We start from the raw sequence: 17412 nt of genomic DNA on the forward strand, positions 1-17412 counted from the left end.
TTGATATCACCTCAAGCATCAATATGCAGATCGCATCCTAGTGCTGCTTTCTAATGTTTTTTGTCATAATCAACCCAAAAAAAAAAAAAAAAAAGCAAAGACGACAAGAGGGATTATATAAAATATGTTTGTATTTTTTTTTAACCTATTTTTTTGCTCTTGATTATTATAGCCGGCAAAGCGACAACTGATGAGGAACTGGAAGAGATGCTAGAGGGAGGCAACTCCACTGTCTTCACTGCTGGGGTGACTATATGTTCTACTTACATGTTTAATTTGTTCTGTGACAACCCTGTAAATCAAAACATTCATATTGTAGCGTATATTGGTTTTGGATAAAAACGTAATTAATTTACGAAAAGAATACGCCAGAAGCGACGCCTGCGTTACTTACGGTTTAGCTCGATTTTATGTTTAACGTTATAATCAAACTATATTTTTCCTCATAAAGGGGCACCACGTCCCTCTTCATATTCGTAAAATTTAGGAAAAATGAGAAAAAACCTCCATGTCTCATAATCTGAAGGTTGCTACAGGAATGAAATACGAGTCCTCGATTTCAGAGGTTTAACTTTTTCACTCAAATGCATCTTTGGATTATTTGTGGTTCTAAACCAGTGGAAATAACAAAATAATTATTGTATCTAAGATAAAGAAATCAGTTCCCTGCTTTCCATTGCCATGCCCGGACCCTGTTTAATCTATGCAATGAGTTTTTCAATTGTATGTGGTGGCTGAGCCTGTTAATATTTGTGATGTGACATTTGTGTTGTGTGAGACAGACATTCAAATTCAGAGAAATCTGTGGCACAGCTTGCGGCTTGCAGTAACTCTCCAACGCCAGCGGGTGTTGCTTATGTTCCATCAATTGTCCCAGACGACCTTGCATGCATTTCAAAGGAGCAAATGGTTCTTTGAAATTTTAGTTTGAGTTGCGTTGAACAGCGAATTTTTCCAAACTTTTGGTCCTGCGTACCAAGGGGGGTCTTTGATGACTGCAAGCCCAGGATTCTCGGGGAGCTTTTAATTAGTATAGGGTCTGGGTGACATAACCCAGGCTTCTTGTGACTGTCTGTCTCAGTGGGGCAGAAGGCGAGAATGCAGAAATATCAGAGGTTGGGGATAGCTGGGAACATCTAGTTGATGGCGTGTCCGCGACATAACCCCCCTTCGTCGACTTGATCCAGGATCGAGGCGATGTCTCCTTGGAAGGTGGCACAGGTTGGCAGGTTCACACAACAATGCAGTTACCAAAGTACAACATTGGTGCATAATATTCCCCCCTTTCGGCCATAACTTACTCAAGGTGTGGACACATCAAAAGCAGCAAATGCTGGTGGCCACCTTGCTGGTCTATGCTGTTTTTGTTTGTTTGTTTGTTTGTTTGTTTCGTCTCTATGCATGCAGCACTTCAACATTCTGTGTTGACATGAACCTGTAAGTTTCCGGTGGAATCCTAAAAACAATTTCTATTTATTTCAAGTTTTACACCTCATTGTACCTCTGTGATTTTATAGGTCAGTTTGCTCACATTGGTTTCTAGCAGTGTTCCCAACTTGGCACCTTTCTTGCTAAATCTGGTGACTTTCCAATTCCTCTTAGGGATTTTATTTCTCAAAATTCCAATGAAGTTGGGGCGTTGTGTTAAACATAAATAAAAACAGAATACAATGATTTGAAAATCATGTTCAACCTATATTTAATTGAATACACTACAAAGACAAGATATTTAATGTTCAAACTGATAAACTTTATTGTTTTTAGCAAATAATCATTAACTTTTAATTTTATGGCTGCAACACATTCCAAAAAAGCTGGGACAGGTGGCAAAAAAGACTGAGAAAGTTGAGGAATGCTCATCAAACACCTGTTTGGAACATCCCACAGGTGAACAGGCTAATTGGGAACAGGTGGGTGGCATGATCGGGTATAAAAGGAGCTTCCCTGAATTTCTGAGTTATTCACAAGCAAAGCTGGGGCGAGGTTCACCTCTTTGTGAACAAGTGCGTGAGAAAATTGTCGAACAGTTTAAGGACAATGTTCCTCAATGTACAATTGCAAGGAATTTAGGGATTTCATCATCTACGGTCCATAATATCATCAAAAGGTTCAGAGAATCTGGAGAAATCACTGCATGTAAGTGGCTTTCTTACACTGCATGTAACCATCTTTTTTGGAACGTGTTGCAGCCATAAAATTCTTAGTTAATGATTATTTGCGAAAAACAATAAAGTTTATCAGTTTGACCATTAAATATCTTGTCTTTGTAGTGTATTCAATTAAATATAGGTCGAATATGATTTGCAAATCATTGTATTCTGTTTTTATTTATGTTTAAATCTGGGTCTTTTGGTAGAGCGGGTAGGCAATGCTGAACATCATGCAGTGACCAAGGATGGTTAGATTCACTCAGTGAAGGTCTGTAGCAGACCAGGAATACACAAACAGGGGTTTTGGCATTTTAGCATGGTTGATGTCAATTGCCTGGGTTCCTTCAAACTTAATTTGTTCAGGCATTTCGGAGTCCAATTCGAATTTGTGTTGTTTGAAAAATTTAGAAATCACAATTTGGCTGTCGTAACTGCCAGACGGCAGGTGGTACCAAGTGAATCCTCAATATGCAAATTGGCATCTTTGAGGGCGTCGCTGATTGGGCAAACGACAAGAAAGGCTTTTTGTCGGAACTCAGGATTGACATGCAAACCTGCCGCGCTTGGAAAAGGTAAAACCGGCAGGATTAGTGGGGCCTGTCAGGGCCGTAGACTGAATAATTTTAATCAAGCCGAGGGGTCCCAAATGTGGGAGAATTCCATCCATTGCTATGTTGTCTAGAGAGGGAGCAATTTCACGTAGCCTGTCGTTCATTAACCTGTGAGGAATCTTTGTGTGAGCATAAATCGTTAGGGGCAGCGACAGGTCCAAGGCATGCTGTGAGGTGAGCATGTTGTGACAATGCGAGAGATTGCGTGATTTCCGAAGGCGAAAAACATGGCAGCGCCCATTCCATAGACTTGGAAAAGCAGCTACTAAAGACAAAATTGAAGAGTCTTTTTCCTTTTTAAGCGGCGGATTGTCGCTTCGTTCTTTTCTCTTTTCCTTCACCAGTTTCACAAACAGCGGTAACTCAGAGAGCCACTTGAGATTCTCATAGCTATGTCAATGCCAACTCGTCTGTCATGGAGGATGCCATGGGACTCATACATTGAATAGCAACATTATACAACTCACCGAAAGCAACAGTCACCACAAATAAGATTACATCACAAAGTTTTACTTTACAAAGAGGAACCAGACAAGGATGTCCACTCTCACCAATGCTATTTGAAATATTCATGGGAACTCTTGCTAACGCTATACGTCAGAATGCTAATATTAAAGGTATCTGCTCGCCAGTGACAAAAGCACAAAATCAATCTGTATGCTGATGATATTATTTATTTAAAGGAACCAAAGTCTTCTCTTCAGGCAGTCTTCAATCTCATTAAAACATTTTCACAAATATCAGATTTTCATGACCATAAGGCGCACCATATTAAAAGGCGCAGTCTCAGTTACGGGGTCTATTTCTGTAGATAACACATATATAAGGCGCACCGTATTATTGGGCGCAGGCATGGTAAAACATACGCTTGCTTAAAACATACGCTAGCATGCCTCTCAATTGATTGGGAGGGGTCCTCACCCACCGCGGTGCAGGCAGAGCAATTACAGGACACTTCTGTCAGTCATTGTGCATTCACTTGCATGTGTCCGCTGGCACACACCCCTGGGACTTTTTCACTGGGTGTGGGGCCACTCACTTATTGCGACAAATAACTCGTGAATATGCAAACTGCTTGGGTATCCCCTCACTCACACTCTCGTCCTATAGATGTTTATAATTTACATAGCCACTCCCACCACACTTCAGTTGTACACCTGGGTTCACGACCCTTGACCTGCATGCCTCCTCTCCTGTCCTTGTCCTCACATGGTGTAGCATTACTGCCCCCTGTAACACTCATATCTAATGTTTCATTGTTCTCGATATATAAGGATTTACTTTTCTCATCTTGTTTACAGTTAGTGCTTTGCCTTTTGTTGTCTTCTTTTCTCACTCCCCTTTAGAAACTTTGTTCCGTTCGACTGATCGACTATGATTCTCAATAAATAGCCATTATAGTACTAAGAAACCACGGCGGCAGCTTAAAAACTCGACTGTGACACAGTAAAACTCTTCCGGCTTTAAAAGTGTACAGGTCCTCCATTCTGCTTGACCTAACAGCCGAACAGGCCAAAAAAAAAAAAAAAAAAAAAAGGAGCAGGAACAACAGAGTGGTTATGATCTGTCTATTTTGGTAAGGGGTTGCACTGCAAGCGTCGATAACAAAAATGGCTACTCTTAGCGTGTTGCTTAGCGACCAAGAATTGGTTACTTTGTTAGCCTTGCATTGTCGCGTAGTAGGGATCTTGGATTGGAATTCCCGAAGTTGTGTCTCGATAGTACTAATGCTACAAGCGTCACCGGTGGGGGCGCTGCGGCTACATGTTATTTCCATTGTTATGTTTATGACTGCTGAGGCAGTTCTACACAGCGGTCATCGAATCAGTCCTGTGTTCTTCCATCACAGTCTGGTTTGGTGCTGCTACAAAAAAGGACAAACTCCGACTGCAACGGACAATCAAAACTGCTGAAAGGATTGTCAGTACCCCCTACCCACCCTTGAGGACTTGCACGCTGCCAGAACCAAGCCAAGAGCGTGCAAAATCCTCTCGGACCCTCCACATCCCGTCACCAGCTCTTTCCAGCTCCTTCCCTCAGGTAGGCGCTACCGATCAATGCAAACTAGAACTAGCAAACATTCCAACAGCTTCTTCCCTCTTGCGATCAACTTCTTAAACACCTAACCTACAATTCTATTGCAACATGCTGGCAATTTTTTTTTTTTCTTGAGTTCGTTGTCACATTTCTGTGGGGCCAATTATGTATTACTCATGCACTCACTGTAGTTGTCTCGCCAGGCTGCACTATTTGCATATCTGTTGTTGACCAATACTGGCCACTCATGCCAGAGTAGCATCTGCTCCATTTGCAGACTGACTGAGAAGTATCTGCAACATTTGCACAATCAAAATTGTCCCAGATTATCGCGCTACTCGTCACTTTAAACTGCATACACTCCTTGAAGTCTTGGCGCCCTTTGCACAATGGTCATTGCACCGGACTATTGCAATATTAAGTCATTCGAACTGCTAGTGCTAGAGGACTCTCCATCTTTTGCACAATTGTCATAAAAACAAAAAAAAAAATGTACCGGCTTTACCAGATAACTATTAACCCTTTATTGCTCAGTGACTGGCGGCACGGTGGCCGACTGGTTAGAGCGTCAGCCTCCCAGTTCTGAGGACCCGGGTTCAATCCGCCTGTGTGGAGTTTGCATGTTCTCCCCTTGCCTGCGTGGGTTTTCTCCGGGCGCTCTGGTTTCCTCCCACATCCCAAAAACATGCATGAATTGGAGACTCTAAATTGCCCATAGGCATGACTGTGAGTGCGAATGGTTGTTTGTTCCTATGATCCCTGCGATTGGCTGGCAACCAGTTCAGGGTGTACCCCGCCTCCTGCCCGATGACAGCTGGGATAGGGTCCAGCACGCCCGCGACCCTAGTGAGGAGAAGCGGCTCAGAAAATGGATGGATGGTTGCTCAGTGACTGTTTTTTTGTCAATGTCTTTATGTCTCAAAGTGTTCTCTGTCAATTGACTGTCTGTTGTCGTACTAGAGCGGCTCCAACTCCAGGAGACAAATTCCTTGTGTGTTTTTTGGACATACTTGGCAAATAAAGATGATTCTGATTCTGATTATTCTGATTCTGATTCTAATGACTACAACATTAGTGCCTAATAATTTCAGGGAAATTACTAGCTTCATACAAAATCTCAACTTTGCCCTCTCTCTCTCTCCCGTCCGCACTGGACGCAGTGAACGCTCACGTTTCCAACTTTAGTCCAACACACGATGTTCTATTTCCCTTTTTGTACGCCTATTTTCGTTCTTTTTATAATTATTAGTGTTATTTTCTTTCTTTAGTTAGACCGCTTTGTGTGTTTCCCTTTAGATCCCTTGTAGATGTCAATAAATATACTATAAAAGTATTTTGTGTGTTCTGAGTTTAAGTAAGCCTAGAACTCAAAATTTCATAAAGTGTAGCAACCTTCAGATTGCGAGACTGATAAAAAGGTTTCTCGTCACTTTCCCTAAATTATATCCACATAAAAAGTGACGTGGTTCCCCTTTTATAGGTAAAATTAGTTTGATTTTAACAATTAAACTTAAAATTACAGTAAACCAGAAGTAACGCAAGCGTCGCTTCCGGCTTCATCTTTTCTCCTCAATTAATTACATTTTTATTTTACTAATATACGCTTCACAGTCGATTGACAGAGAAGACTTTTGAGACATAAAGACATTGAGAAAAAACTGTCACTGAGCAATAAAAGGTTGCTAGTAATCTGGTAATGAAGGTAAGATTTTTAAAGAAAGATGCAGACTCCTCTCGCAATGAGAGCAGTTTGAATGACTAATAGAGCAATAGTCCGGTGCAATGACCATTGTGTAAAGGGTGCCGAGACTTCAAGAAATGTATGCAGTTTAAAGTGACTAGTAGTGCGATAATCTGGGACAATGTTGATTGTGCAACTGTTGCAGATACTACTCAGGCACATGAGTGGCCAGTATTGGTCAATAACAGATATGCAAATAGTGCAGCGTGGCAAGACTACTACATTGAGTGCACGAGTAATGTATAATTGGACTGACAGAAATGTGACAACAAACTCAAGACAAAAAAATTGGCAGCATGTCGCAATGGAATTGTAAGTTAACGGTTTAAGAAGTTATTGGTAAGAGGGAAGAAGCTGTTGGTTTGTCTGCTAGTTTTAGTTTGCATTGTTCGGTAGCGGCTACCTGAGGGAAGGCGCTGGAAGAGCTGGTCACCAGTATGTGGAGGGTCCAAGAGGATTTTGTATGCTCTTATCTTAGTTCTGGCAGCATGCAAGTCCTCAAGGGTTGGTAGGGGGGTACCGACAATATTTTCAGCAGTTTTGATTGTCTGTTGCAGTCAGAGTTTGCCCTTTTTTGTAGCAGCACCAAACCAGACTGTGATGGTAGAACACAGGACTGATTCGATGACCGCTGTGTAGAACTGCCTCAACAGCTCCTGTGGCAGGCCATGCTTCCTCAGAACCCGGAGGAAGTACAGCCTCTGCTGGTCCTTTTTGAGGATGGAGTTGATGTTGAACTACCACTTCAGGTCCTGAGAGGCTGTAATTCCCAGGAACTTGAAGGTCTCGACGGTTGACACAAGGCAGTTGGACAGCGTGAGGGGCAGCTGTAGTGAAGGATGCCTCCTGAAGTCCACGATCGTCTCTACAGTCTTGAGCGTGTTCAGCTCCAGGTTGTGTCGGCCGCACCACAGCTCCCGCCACTCCACTTCCTGTCGATACGCAGACTCATCACCCTCTTTGATGAGACCGATGACTGTGGTGTCGTCTGCAAATTTCAGGAGTTTGACAGCCGGGTGCATTGAGGTGCAGTCGTAGAGAGAGAAGAGCAGCGCAGAGAGGACACAACCTTGAAGTGCCCCAGTGCTGATGGTGCGTGTAGATGAGGTGTTGTCCCCTAGCCTCACCTGCTGTGTCCTGCCCATCAGGAAGCTGTAAATTCACTGGCAGATGGCAGGCGAGACGCTGAGCTGGAGAAGCTTGGAGGAGAGGAGTTAGGGGATGATGGTGATGAACGCAGAGCTGAAGTCCACGAACACAATGCTCGCGTAGGTCGCCGTGCCGTCGAGGTGTTCTAGGATGGAGTGCAGTCCCATTTTGACTGCGTTATTCTCAGACTTGTTTGCTCGGTAGGCAAACTGCAGCGGGTCCAGCAGGGGACCTGTGACGCTCTTGAGGGTGTGAGGCGTTCGAAGGACTTCATGGCCACAGATGTCAAGGCGACAGGCCTGTAGTCATTCTTGGGGACTGGGATGGTGGTGGAGCGTTAGAAACAGGATGGTACTTCACACAGTTCCAGAGAACTATTGAAGATCTGGGTGAAGATTGGAGCGAGCTGATTCGCGTAGACTTTGAGGCAGGATTGGGACACAAGGTCTGGGCCTGCCGCTTTGTTGATCTTTGTTGTTTGAAGATGCATCTCATCTCCTGTTTGTGGATGGTCAACGAAGGAGGGGAGGTCATAGGTGTGAGGGTGGTCAGTGGTGCAGCCGGGTGGGTGTGGGGTGTGAGAGTCTCCTTTTCAAATCTGCAGCAGAAGGTGTTCAAGTCGTCCACTAGTCTTTTATTGTTCTCAGATTGGGGGGATGGTTGCTTGTAATTGGTTAGAAATTGTAATGCATGCAAGACTGATTTATAATCGTTAGGAGGAAACTGTTTTTATAACTTTACTGCATAATTTCTCTTTGCAATGTTAATTTCTTTAGTCAGCTAATTTCTAGCGCAATTATACAGGGCTCTATCCCCACTTCGTTAGGGGTCCACTTTAGCCTGGTGAAGTTGGTGAAGTTTGGCAGTGAACCACGGCTTGTTGTTATTGAACGTGCAAAATGACTTTGTTGGTACACACACATCTTCACAGAAACTGATATAGGATGTCACAGTGTCCATATATTCATCCAGGTTACCAATTGAATTTTCAAAGAAACTCCAGTCTGTGCAGTCTAAACAGCTTTGAAGTTCTATCTTTCCATCATTGGTCTACTTCTTCATTGTTTTCACCGTACGCTTCGCACATTTAAGTTTTTGCCTGTATATTGATATGAAGTGAATTAAGCAGTGATCAGATGAGCCCCGAGCTGCACGAGGTATACCATGGTATGCGTTATTTAGCGTAGTATAGCAGTGGTCTAATATGTTATTTTCCCTGGTAGGACAGTCGATGTGCTGCTTGTATTACAGAGTTTGTGGTTGAGTTTAGCTTTTTTACAGTCCCCAAGAATAATGAGAGGTGAGTCTTTCAATTTCGTTTACTTATTCAGCGAGTGTTAGCAGTGCGGCGTATGTGTTGAGGAAGAATGTAATGTAGTATAATGGCTTACATTTTGCCTTCGCCTCCATGCACCATACACAGCAGCCGCCCCACCGGTGAGTAGCTCGGAGAAAAAAGTGAGCAGATTTGCAAAAGTTGGTCAAAGAAAGTCCGGGGTAGACGCCCTCATGTTTAGTAAGTCTTCCCTTGTGTAATTGAGTCGTGTAATGTCTCCAAAGACGAACGAAAAACACAAAAACATTGACAATACCAGAGAGCGCGTAACCCAAGCGACCACACGGGTAAGCGCCATCTTTTATCCTGGGGTTGAAGTCACCGAGGTGGTTAAAAAGCTGCTCGGTGGCAAGGCCCCAGGAGTGGATGAGATCCGCCCAGAGTTCCTGAGGGCTCTGAATGTTGTAGGGGTGTCATGACACGCCTTTGCAACATCGCATGGACATTGTGGACAGTGCCTCTGGATTGGCAGGCCAGGGTGGCGGCGCCAAATTATTTTATTTGCTTTTAAAGCCTTGATTAGCCTTTCCCCATCGTACCTCTCTGAGCTGCTGCACCCCGACATTCCCAGCCGCTCTCTCAGGTCAGCTGACCAGCTGCTCCAGACAGAGCCCAGAGCCTGGCTTAAACTTCGAGGTTAACGAGCGTTTGCTGTTGCAGCTCCAAAAGTGTGGAATGCTTTGCCACTCCAGACAAGCCTCATCTTTGTCTCATTTTAAATCCTTGCTTAAAACCCATCTTTTTACCCTGTCTTTTAACACCAGTTAGCGTGTCTGATGTGATGTACTGTATATGTGTAGTGTGGGCAGTGCATTTTATTTTATGTTGATTTTACCTACTTCATTTTATGTAGTTTTTATCTGATTTTATTTTATTTTATTGTTTTATCCTTATTTTGTATTTTTTGCTGTGTTTTTATTGTATTGTACAGCACTTTGGGGACCTTGTGTTTGTTTAAATTTTGCTATATAAATAAAGTGGATTGGATTGGTTTTGCTGAAGCCATTTCAAAACATGCTAATGTTGCAAATTACGAAGACCAGGTTAATCCATACCGGTTGTATAGCTTGACGGGTCCATAAATAGCATGCTGTTTATGAATGTTGAGCATGACCTGTGCACGCGTAGCATGCCGCTTCTGACAGAGTTTTGCAGGACGGTGGGGAGATGGCATGGAAGTGTAAAATAGTTGACACGACAGATCTTGTGTCTTTCAGGAGCACTGCATCTGAAATTGCGATTTTGATCAGAAAATGATAAATTGTTCAACCCTAATGCAGATTCTCCATCAGTCAATCTTTGTGAAGGACAGGTGAACTGAGCTGTGGGTTGTGACTGGAAGAACAAGATCATGGACACCATTCTCCATTCTATGAGCCGCTTATCCTCACAAGGGTCGCGGGAGTGCTGAAGCCTATCCCAGCTATCATCGGGCAGGAGGCGGGGTACACCCTGATCTGGTTGCCAGCCAATCGCAGGGCACATATAAACAACCATTCACATCTACGGGCAATTCAGAGTCTTCAATTAACCTACCATACATGTTTTCGGGATGTGGGAGGAAACCGGAGTGCCCGGAGAAAACCCACGCAGGCACGGTGAGAACATGCAAACTCCACACAGGCGGGGCCGGGAATTGAACTGTGAGGCAGACGCTCTAACCAGTCGTCCACTGTGCTGCCGATCATGGACACAAGTGGTTGAAATAAGTTTCCTCCACCAGGTGTCTGGGCTCCCCTTAAGATTTGTGAAAAGATTTTTGAATCATCTTGAAGGACCTCTGAGTAGAGCTACTGCTCTTCCACATCCACAAGGGTCATATGAGGTTGCTTAGACATCTGGATAGGCTGCTTCCTGGATGTCTCCCTGGTGAGGTGTTTGGGTAGCGGGAAGTCTGGATCTCTCGCTTAGAGGGCTGCCCCACAACCAAACCCTGGATAATATTATCATACTTAAGAGTCTTCAGTCTCTCAACAGTAACATGCAGGAAACACTAAAGATCCTAATGTTCCACCATTTTTTTTTGTTAGCTTGTCTCGCATCTGACTGACACATTCAATGATATAATTTTTTTTTCTGTTTCCCACTCTACTGTAAAAATGCCAAAACTCAAGTGAGTAAAACTCAGTTGATACCCTAAAGTGGAAAAGAAGCAATTGATGGGGGTTGGTGTGCACGGTCAGGAATGTTATTTTCACTTTTGTTAACAGTTAACAAACCATCCTTGCCAGGCCTCTGCACTTGCTTGAGAAAGGTAGCGCTTGCATTATAGTGCTCTCAAACAGAATGAATGTCTTTTTTCACTTTTGATAACAGTGTGATCTTTTTCCACAGATTATGGATTCAAATTTAAACCAGCAGGCCCTGAACGAGATTGAGGCTCGTCACAAAGACATCATTAGGTTGGAGAGTAGCATCAAAGAGCTCCATGACATGTTTGTTGATATCGCTATGCTAGTTGAGAACCAGGTATGTGTCAAACGAATGCACGCTCAAACAAATTAGCATTTTGAAAAGAAAGCTCTTCTTAAGAAAAAACACTGTTTTGAATTTTGTATGTCTGCATTTCGTGTGTTAAAAAATAAAAATCCACACTCAGAATTTCCTCAGGGATCTATAAAGCCTAAACTAAACACAATATTTTTACGCCATTACAATCATCGACCGAGACACAACACAGTGAGGAGAGTGACGAGGAAAAGCTTCAACGAAAATCATCACATGTGGTCTATGTTTCAGTTATATAATTTTATCATGCCCCATCACGGATAATCATCCTTACTGTGATGACTAAGTTGAGTAAATGAATGACTTGAAAAGAAATCATAATTTTAATGTATGCATCATTATTGTCTGTCATCTAGAACAGTGATTCTCAACTGGTGGGTCATGGGGAAGTAAGTCGTGGACCAATAATGTGCGGGTCGCTAGGGCTGCCAAGATTAGTCGACTAGTCACGACTACGTTGATGATCAAAAGCATCCACAATTAAATTAATAGTCGTCGTTTTTTTGTTTTTTTTTTATTCTTGTGTAGTGCGTCTGTTTTCTGCCTTCTGGTGTGATGCATATGGACAATATTGCTAATCTGGGTATATTATATTATATGGGTAGATTATTGATGGACTATGGGCTCGTTCCACCTGAACGGACAAATTCTGGTTACATCGCTGTCGTAGGAGGGGAACGGCATCGAAAGCTGAGAACCCCCTGTGTCGTGAAATATTTAACGTGCATCCTAGGTTGGACTTGCCTTTTATTTTGAAAATAAACATAATTTTGACAGGTATGCGTGTGAAAAGGTATTACTTTGGTTAAGGGACTTTCCTAAAAAGAAGAAATCAGTGCCAATATTTAAATTCTGTGGCTGTATTATGGGCAGCTTTGATATTTAATTTTACTATATTCATTGTACATTCAGTAGTCATGTTCATCCTCAGTCTCTGAAATGTACTTTGAACATGAAAGCATGTGTAGTTATGTTGTTAAAATATGATATGCTGTAGATACTGTACGTTTTCAAAGACTTCTTTAAGAATGCATTTTCTTTATTCTTCTTAAATTCTATAAAACGCGTTGTGACATGGTGACAAGAGGAAAAAGCAAGTCTCAGGATGACAACAGTTGAGAACCACTGATTAGAGAATGTGTGTTTGTATTCACTCTATTCATTTCTTGGCCTGCCATCTCTCAGGGTGGCATGATTGACAGAATTGAAAGTAACATGGACCAATCAGTGGGCTTTGTAGAAAGAGCAGTCGCTGACACCAAGAAAGCCGCCAAGTTCCAACAGGAAGCACGTAGGGTGAGTGTGGCTTGATTTTCCCCAAGTTAATATTCAATATTTCACTTTATAGCTAATTGACATCTGACATTGATGAGAGCAGATAATCATAACATAAAGACTATTTGGGATGGTTGGGGGCAAAGGTAGTCTTTTTTTTATACTAATTGCATTGGTAATATTTTTAAAACGAGCAACCAAGGTTATTCTAGAAATAATGGGAAATACTATTTAAAATATTGTACTAAATAATACACTAAATATTGTACTACACAGTGGTACCTTGACTTACAAATGGCCCGACTTCCGAGTTTTTCGAGTTACGAGCCAGAGGTCGATTGATTTGTTTTCTTTGTGTTGTCAGAATCAGAATCAGAATCATCTTTATTTGCCAAGTATGTCCAAAAAACACACAAGGAATTTGTCTCCGGTAATTGGAGCTGCTCTAGTACGACAACAGACAGTCAATTGACAGAGAACACTTTGGAGACATAAAGACATTGACAAAAAACAGTCACTGAGCAATAAAGGGTTGCTAGTTATCTGGTAATTTTTTATTTTTTTGACAATTGTGCAAAAAGATGCAGAGTCCTCTAGCACTTAGAGCAGTTCAAAAGACTGATATTTCAATAGTCCGGTGCAATGACCATTGTGCAAAGGGCGCTGAGACTTCAAGCGAGTAGTGCGATAATCTGGGACAATGTTGATTGTGCAAATGTTGCAGATACTCCTCAGTGAGTGTGCAAATGGAGCAGATGCTACTCTGGCATGAGTGGCCAGCATTGGTCAACAACAGATATGCCAATAGTGCAGCGTGGCGAGACTACTACAGTGAGTGCACGAGTAATATATAATTGGCCCGACAACAAACGCATTTCAAAAAATTGCCAGCATGTTGTAATGGAATTGTAGGTTAGGTGTTTAAGAAGTTGATTGCAAGAGGGAAGAAGCTGTTGGAATGTCTGCTAGTTCTAGTTTGCATTGATCGGTAGCGCCTACCTGACGGAAGGAGCTGGAAGAGCTGGTGACCGGGATGCGGAGGGTGCGAGAGGATTTTGCACGCTCTTGTCTTGGTTCTGGCAGCGTGCAAGTCCTCAAGTGTGGGTAGGGGGGTACCGAAAATCCTTTCAGCAGTTTTGATTGTCCGTTGCAGTCGGAGTTTGTCCTTTTTTGTAGCAGCACCAAACCAGACTGTGATGGAACACAGGACTATTTCGATGACCGCTGTGTAGAACTGCCTCAGCAGCCCCTGTGGCAGGCTGTGCTTTCTCAGAAGCCGCAGGAAGTACATCCTCTGCTTGGCCTTTTTGAGGACGGAGTTGATGTTGGTCGCCCACCTCCGGTCCTGAGAGACTGTAATTCCCAGGAACTTGAAGGTCTTGACGGTTGACACAAGGCAGCTGGACAACGTGAGGGGCAGCTGTGGCGAAGGATGCCTCCTGAAGTCCACGATAATCTCTACAGTCTTGAGTGTGTTCAGATCCAGGTTGTGTCGGCCGCACCACAGCTCCAGCCGCTCCACTTCCTGTCGATATGCAGACTCGTCATCCTCCTTGATGAGGCCGATAACAGTGGTGGCAAACTTCAGGAGTTTCAGGAGTTGTGAGTTGTGACTGGGCCCGCTTCAGACACTGCACTGCGTGAGTGATGTTAAAAAAAATGGAGCAATTAAGGTGGAACCTCAGTTCACAAACAAATAATTTTGGACAAATATTGCTTGGATGTACGTCGACCTATGCTTATCGCCATTCACGTTGAACGCACAGTTCAGCTTTCTCTCTAATGGCGTTTACATTTTATCGCACTTATTTTAATAATCTTGAATTTTTGCTGTAAATTAGCTCTCTGTATGGCTCCCAAGAAAGTGTACAAGTGATTGTGCTATTAAGAAGCCCTGGAATGTGTTGCTCTTGCGTTGGTGGCCGCTGAGCTTTCGCTAGTGAGGCAGAGCGCTTGCTGTTACATCATTTTTTAATTCTATAGTTTCTTCTGAAGAGCTCTAAATACTCTGTTCCGGAGACAGTCTAAACGCTTGTTTGAAAACTGCCCCTAATCTCAACGCCAACCCCCCAATCGGGCAAGGAAAAACTCAAAACCCCATGTGGGGGAAAAAAAACCTTGAGAAGGGACCGCAGATGGGGGATGAACAGGCTGCAATGGATGTCAAGTGAGCAACATTTATCACATATCTGGTCCTGCGCAATGTTCATTACGATGGTAAGATGCAAGATACAAAGTTCATTAAGATGGCAGAAGAGTCCATTTAAAGAGAAAAGGCGCCGCTGGTAGACTCCATCGGTGATTCTGCCTCAGGACCTGGCCTGGTCGGTCAGAGCAGAACCTTCCATGGCAACGACTCCGGAGGAAGTGGTCCACCTCAGATCTTGCCCCAGTTGGTCAGTGCAGAACCCAAACAGCCCCCGTGGGGTGCAAATGTTTTTGAGCATGACTGTATGACATCGGTCCACCCTCTACAGTTATAACAGTGTTTTTTATAGGAATTAATGACCATTTTTCCAGAAGCGCATTTTTGAGGTTATACACTGATGTTGGATGAGAAAGGCCTGGCTCTCAGTCTCGGCTCTAATTTATCCAAAATTGTTGTACAGGTTTGAGGTCAGGTTTGTGCAGGCCAGTCAAGTTCATCCACATCAAACTCTGTCATTCATGTCTTTATGAACCTGGATTTGTGCACTGATGCACAATCATGTTGGAACAGGAAGGGGCCATCTCAAAACTGTTCCCACAAAGTTGGAAATGTCCAAAATATTAGCCCCTGATTTCCAGTGAAAGGAACTCTGAATGCTTCAGAATACTTTAATATTTTGGACAGTCAAACAGTTTGGGGATTACCCCTTCCTGTTCCAACATGTCTGTGGACCAGTGCACAAAGCAAGGTCCATAAAGACATGGATGAGATAATTTGGTATGGATGAACATGAGCGGCCTCCACGGAGTCCTTCCCTCAACCTGAATACCTTTGGTTGGAAAGTGAACCAGGCCTTCTCATCCAACATCAGTGTGTGACCTCACAAATATGCTCCTAGATGAATGGGCAACAATTCCCATAAACTCATTCCTAAACCTTGTTGAAAGCCTTACCACAAAAGTTGAAGCTGTTGTAGCTGCAAATGGTAGACCGACATCATATTAAACCATATGGATTGAGAATGGGATATTACTTAAAATCATTTGTGACTCAAGGCAGGCGAGTGAATACTTTTGGCAATATTGTGTACGTGTGTGTTTTTGTGCGCGTGTGTGTCGGAGCAACCTAGCAGAGTCAGACAGGCAGACAGACAGAATAGAGCTTTTGCTCTGTCTGTGTGTCTACAGTATGAGTGCACGTTTTTTGGGGGGGGTATTCTCGTTTCATCTTCTTGGGCGGCTGTCAATATACGAATGTACATTATATGTGTATTTCATGTACATTTACATGCATTAATTTTGAGAAAGCCTCCTGGTCTAAAAGGGTTGACAAAAGGCATTCTCATGAGTTACCCATGCAATATATGTTTGAAATAAACATTTAAGGCATTAAACCAGTGTCCCTTGAGGAATTTCTTCCTGAGCAGTAATTCTGCCTGAATGGGCGCAGTCCAGACATGGGCGTCAGCACCTATCACCCCAACTTTGGGACCCTTTTTCTCTTTGCAGAATTGAAGGCCCGTGGACTTTACCAAAAGGTATTGTCAAGTGACATCTAAAATAGAAAAGAGCCATGAATTCCATTGGCAGACTCTTCTGTACTTAACGAGGCCTCACAACATTTCACTTTTTTAGGTAAACCAGGTGGCGCTAGCATGAAGTAGAAACCGGTGCCCACCAAACATCTGGGTGGTTTTTGCAGAATTTAGCCATGGTAATAACTTGCTGCAATGAAATCCTTTGGCAAAAAAAATACATACCTTCACAATGTCCAGGCTCCCAAAAAAGGGCATGACTAACTCCACAGGTAAAAGGTTAATTGTAGAACTAATGCATGATTTTTCTATTCCAGCCCCATAACTAATAACAACCATCACAAATTTGTAAAATATTAACAGATTTGTCAATCAAGACTTGCAACCAGTAAAAAAAAAAAGTCACTCTTTAGCATTTTTCACTTCCGTTAAGCGTTTTAGACTGTCTCGTTTTGCAGTACAGCGGGACAGTGGTTCATGCCTGTGACTGAACAAATGCACCTCTTTGATCATCACAGAAGCTTGTTGCATGGAACAGAGCACCGAAGTACAGCAAACTTTTTGGAATGTATTTATAATCCCCGAAAAAGAAAGAAAGAGTCAGAGCTGCGGCATCAGTTGCATCCGGAGCTGTGTGTCGCTCTCAGGAAAGGGACACACCAATCTCTAGGCCAAGCTAGCTAACAGCAGATCAATACACTACTGTGTGTGTGTGCATGTGTGTGTGTGAGTGTATGTGTGAGTGTGTGTGTGCATGTGTGAGTGTTACTTTCAACTTAATTATAGTCATAAAAACATCCATCCATCCATCTATCCATTTTCTGAGCCGCTTCTCCTCACTAGGGTCGCGGGCGTGCTGCAGCCTATCCCAGCTATCATCGGGCAGGATGCGGGGTACACCCTGAACTGGTTGCCAGTCAAT

At 43.1% G+C, this 17412-nt stretch overlaps 1 protein-coding gene across 4 annotated transcripts in view; it reads left to right on the forward strand.

The window, feature by feature from the left end:
• Positions 1-17412, forward strand: part of LOC133477385 (syntaxin-3-like) — a 43972-nt gene that overhangs the window by 7454 nt on the left and 19106 nt on the right. For all 4 annotated transcript variants that reach the window (XR_009788336.1, XR_009788335.1, XM_061772046.1 and 1 more), the window contains exons 7-9: positions 173-246; positions 11359-11493; positions 12718-12828. Coding sequence is in view for 2 of the 4 variants with exons in the window: in XM_061772046.1 (XP_061628030.1) it covers positions 173-246; positions 11359-11493; positions 12718-12828 (320 nt within the window). In the remaining 2 variants the exon portion in view is untranslated. The remainder of the gene's footprint in view (positions 1-172; positions 247-11358; positions 11494-12717; positions 12829-17412) is intronic.

This window comes from Phyllopteryx taeniolatus, chromosome 4 (assembly GCF_024500385.1).
Source record: "Phyllopteryx taeniolatus isolate TA_2022b chromosome 4, UOR_Ptae_1.2, whole genome shotgun sequence".
In the NCBI taxonomy this organism is placed as follows: domain Eukaryota; kingdom Metazoa; phylum Chordata; class Actinopteri; order Syngnathiformes; family Syngnathidae; genus Phyllopteryx; species Phyllopteryx taeniolatus.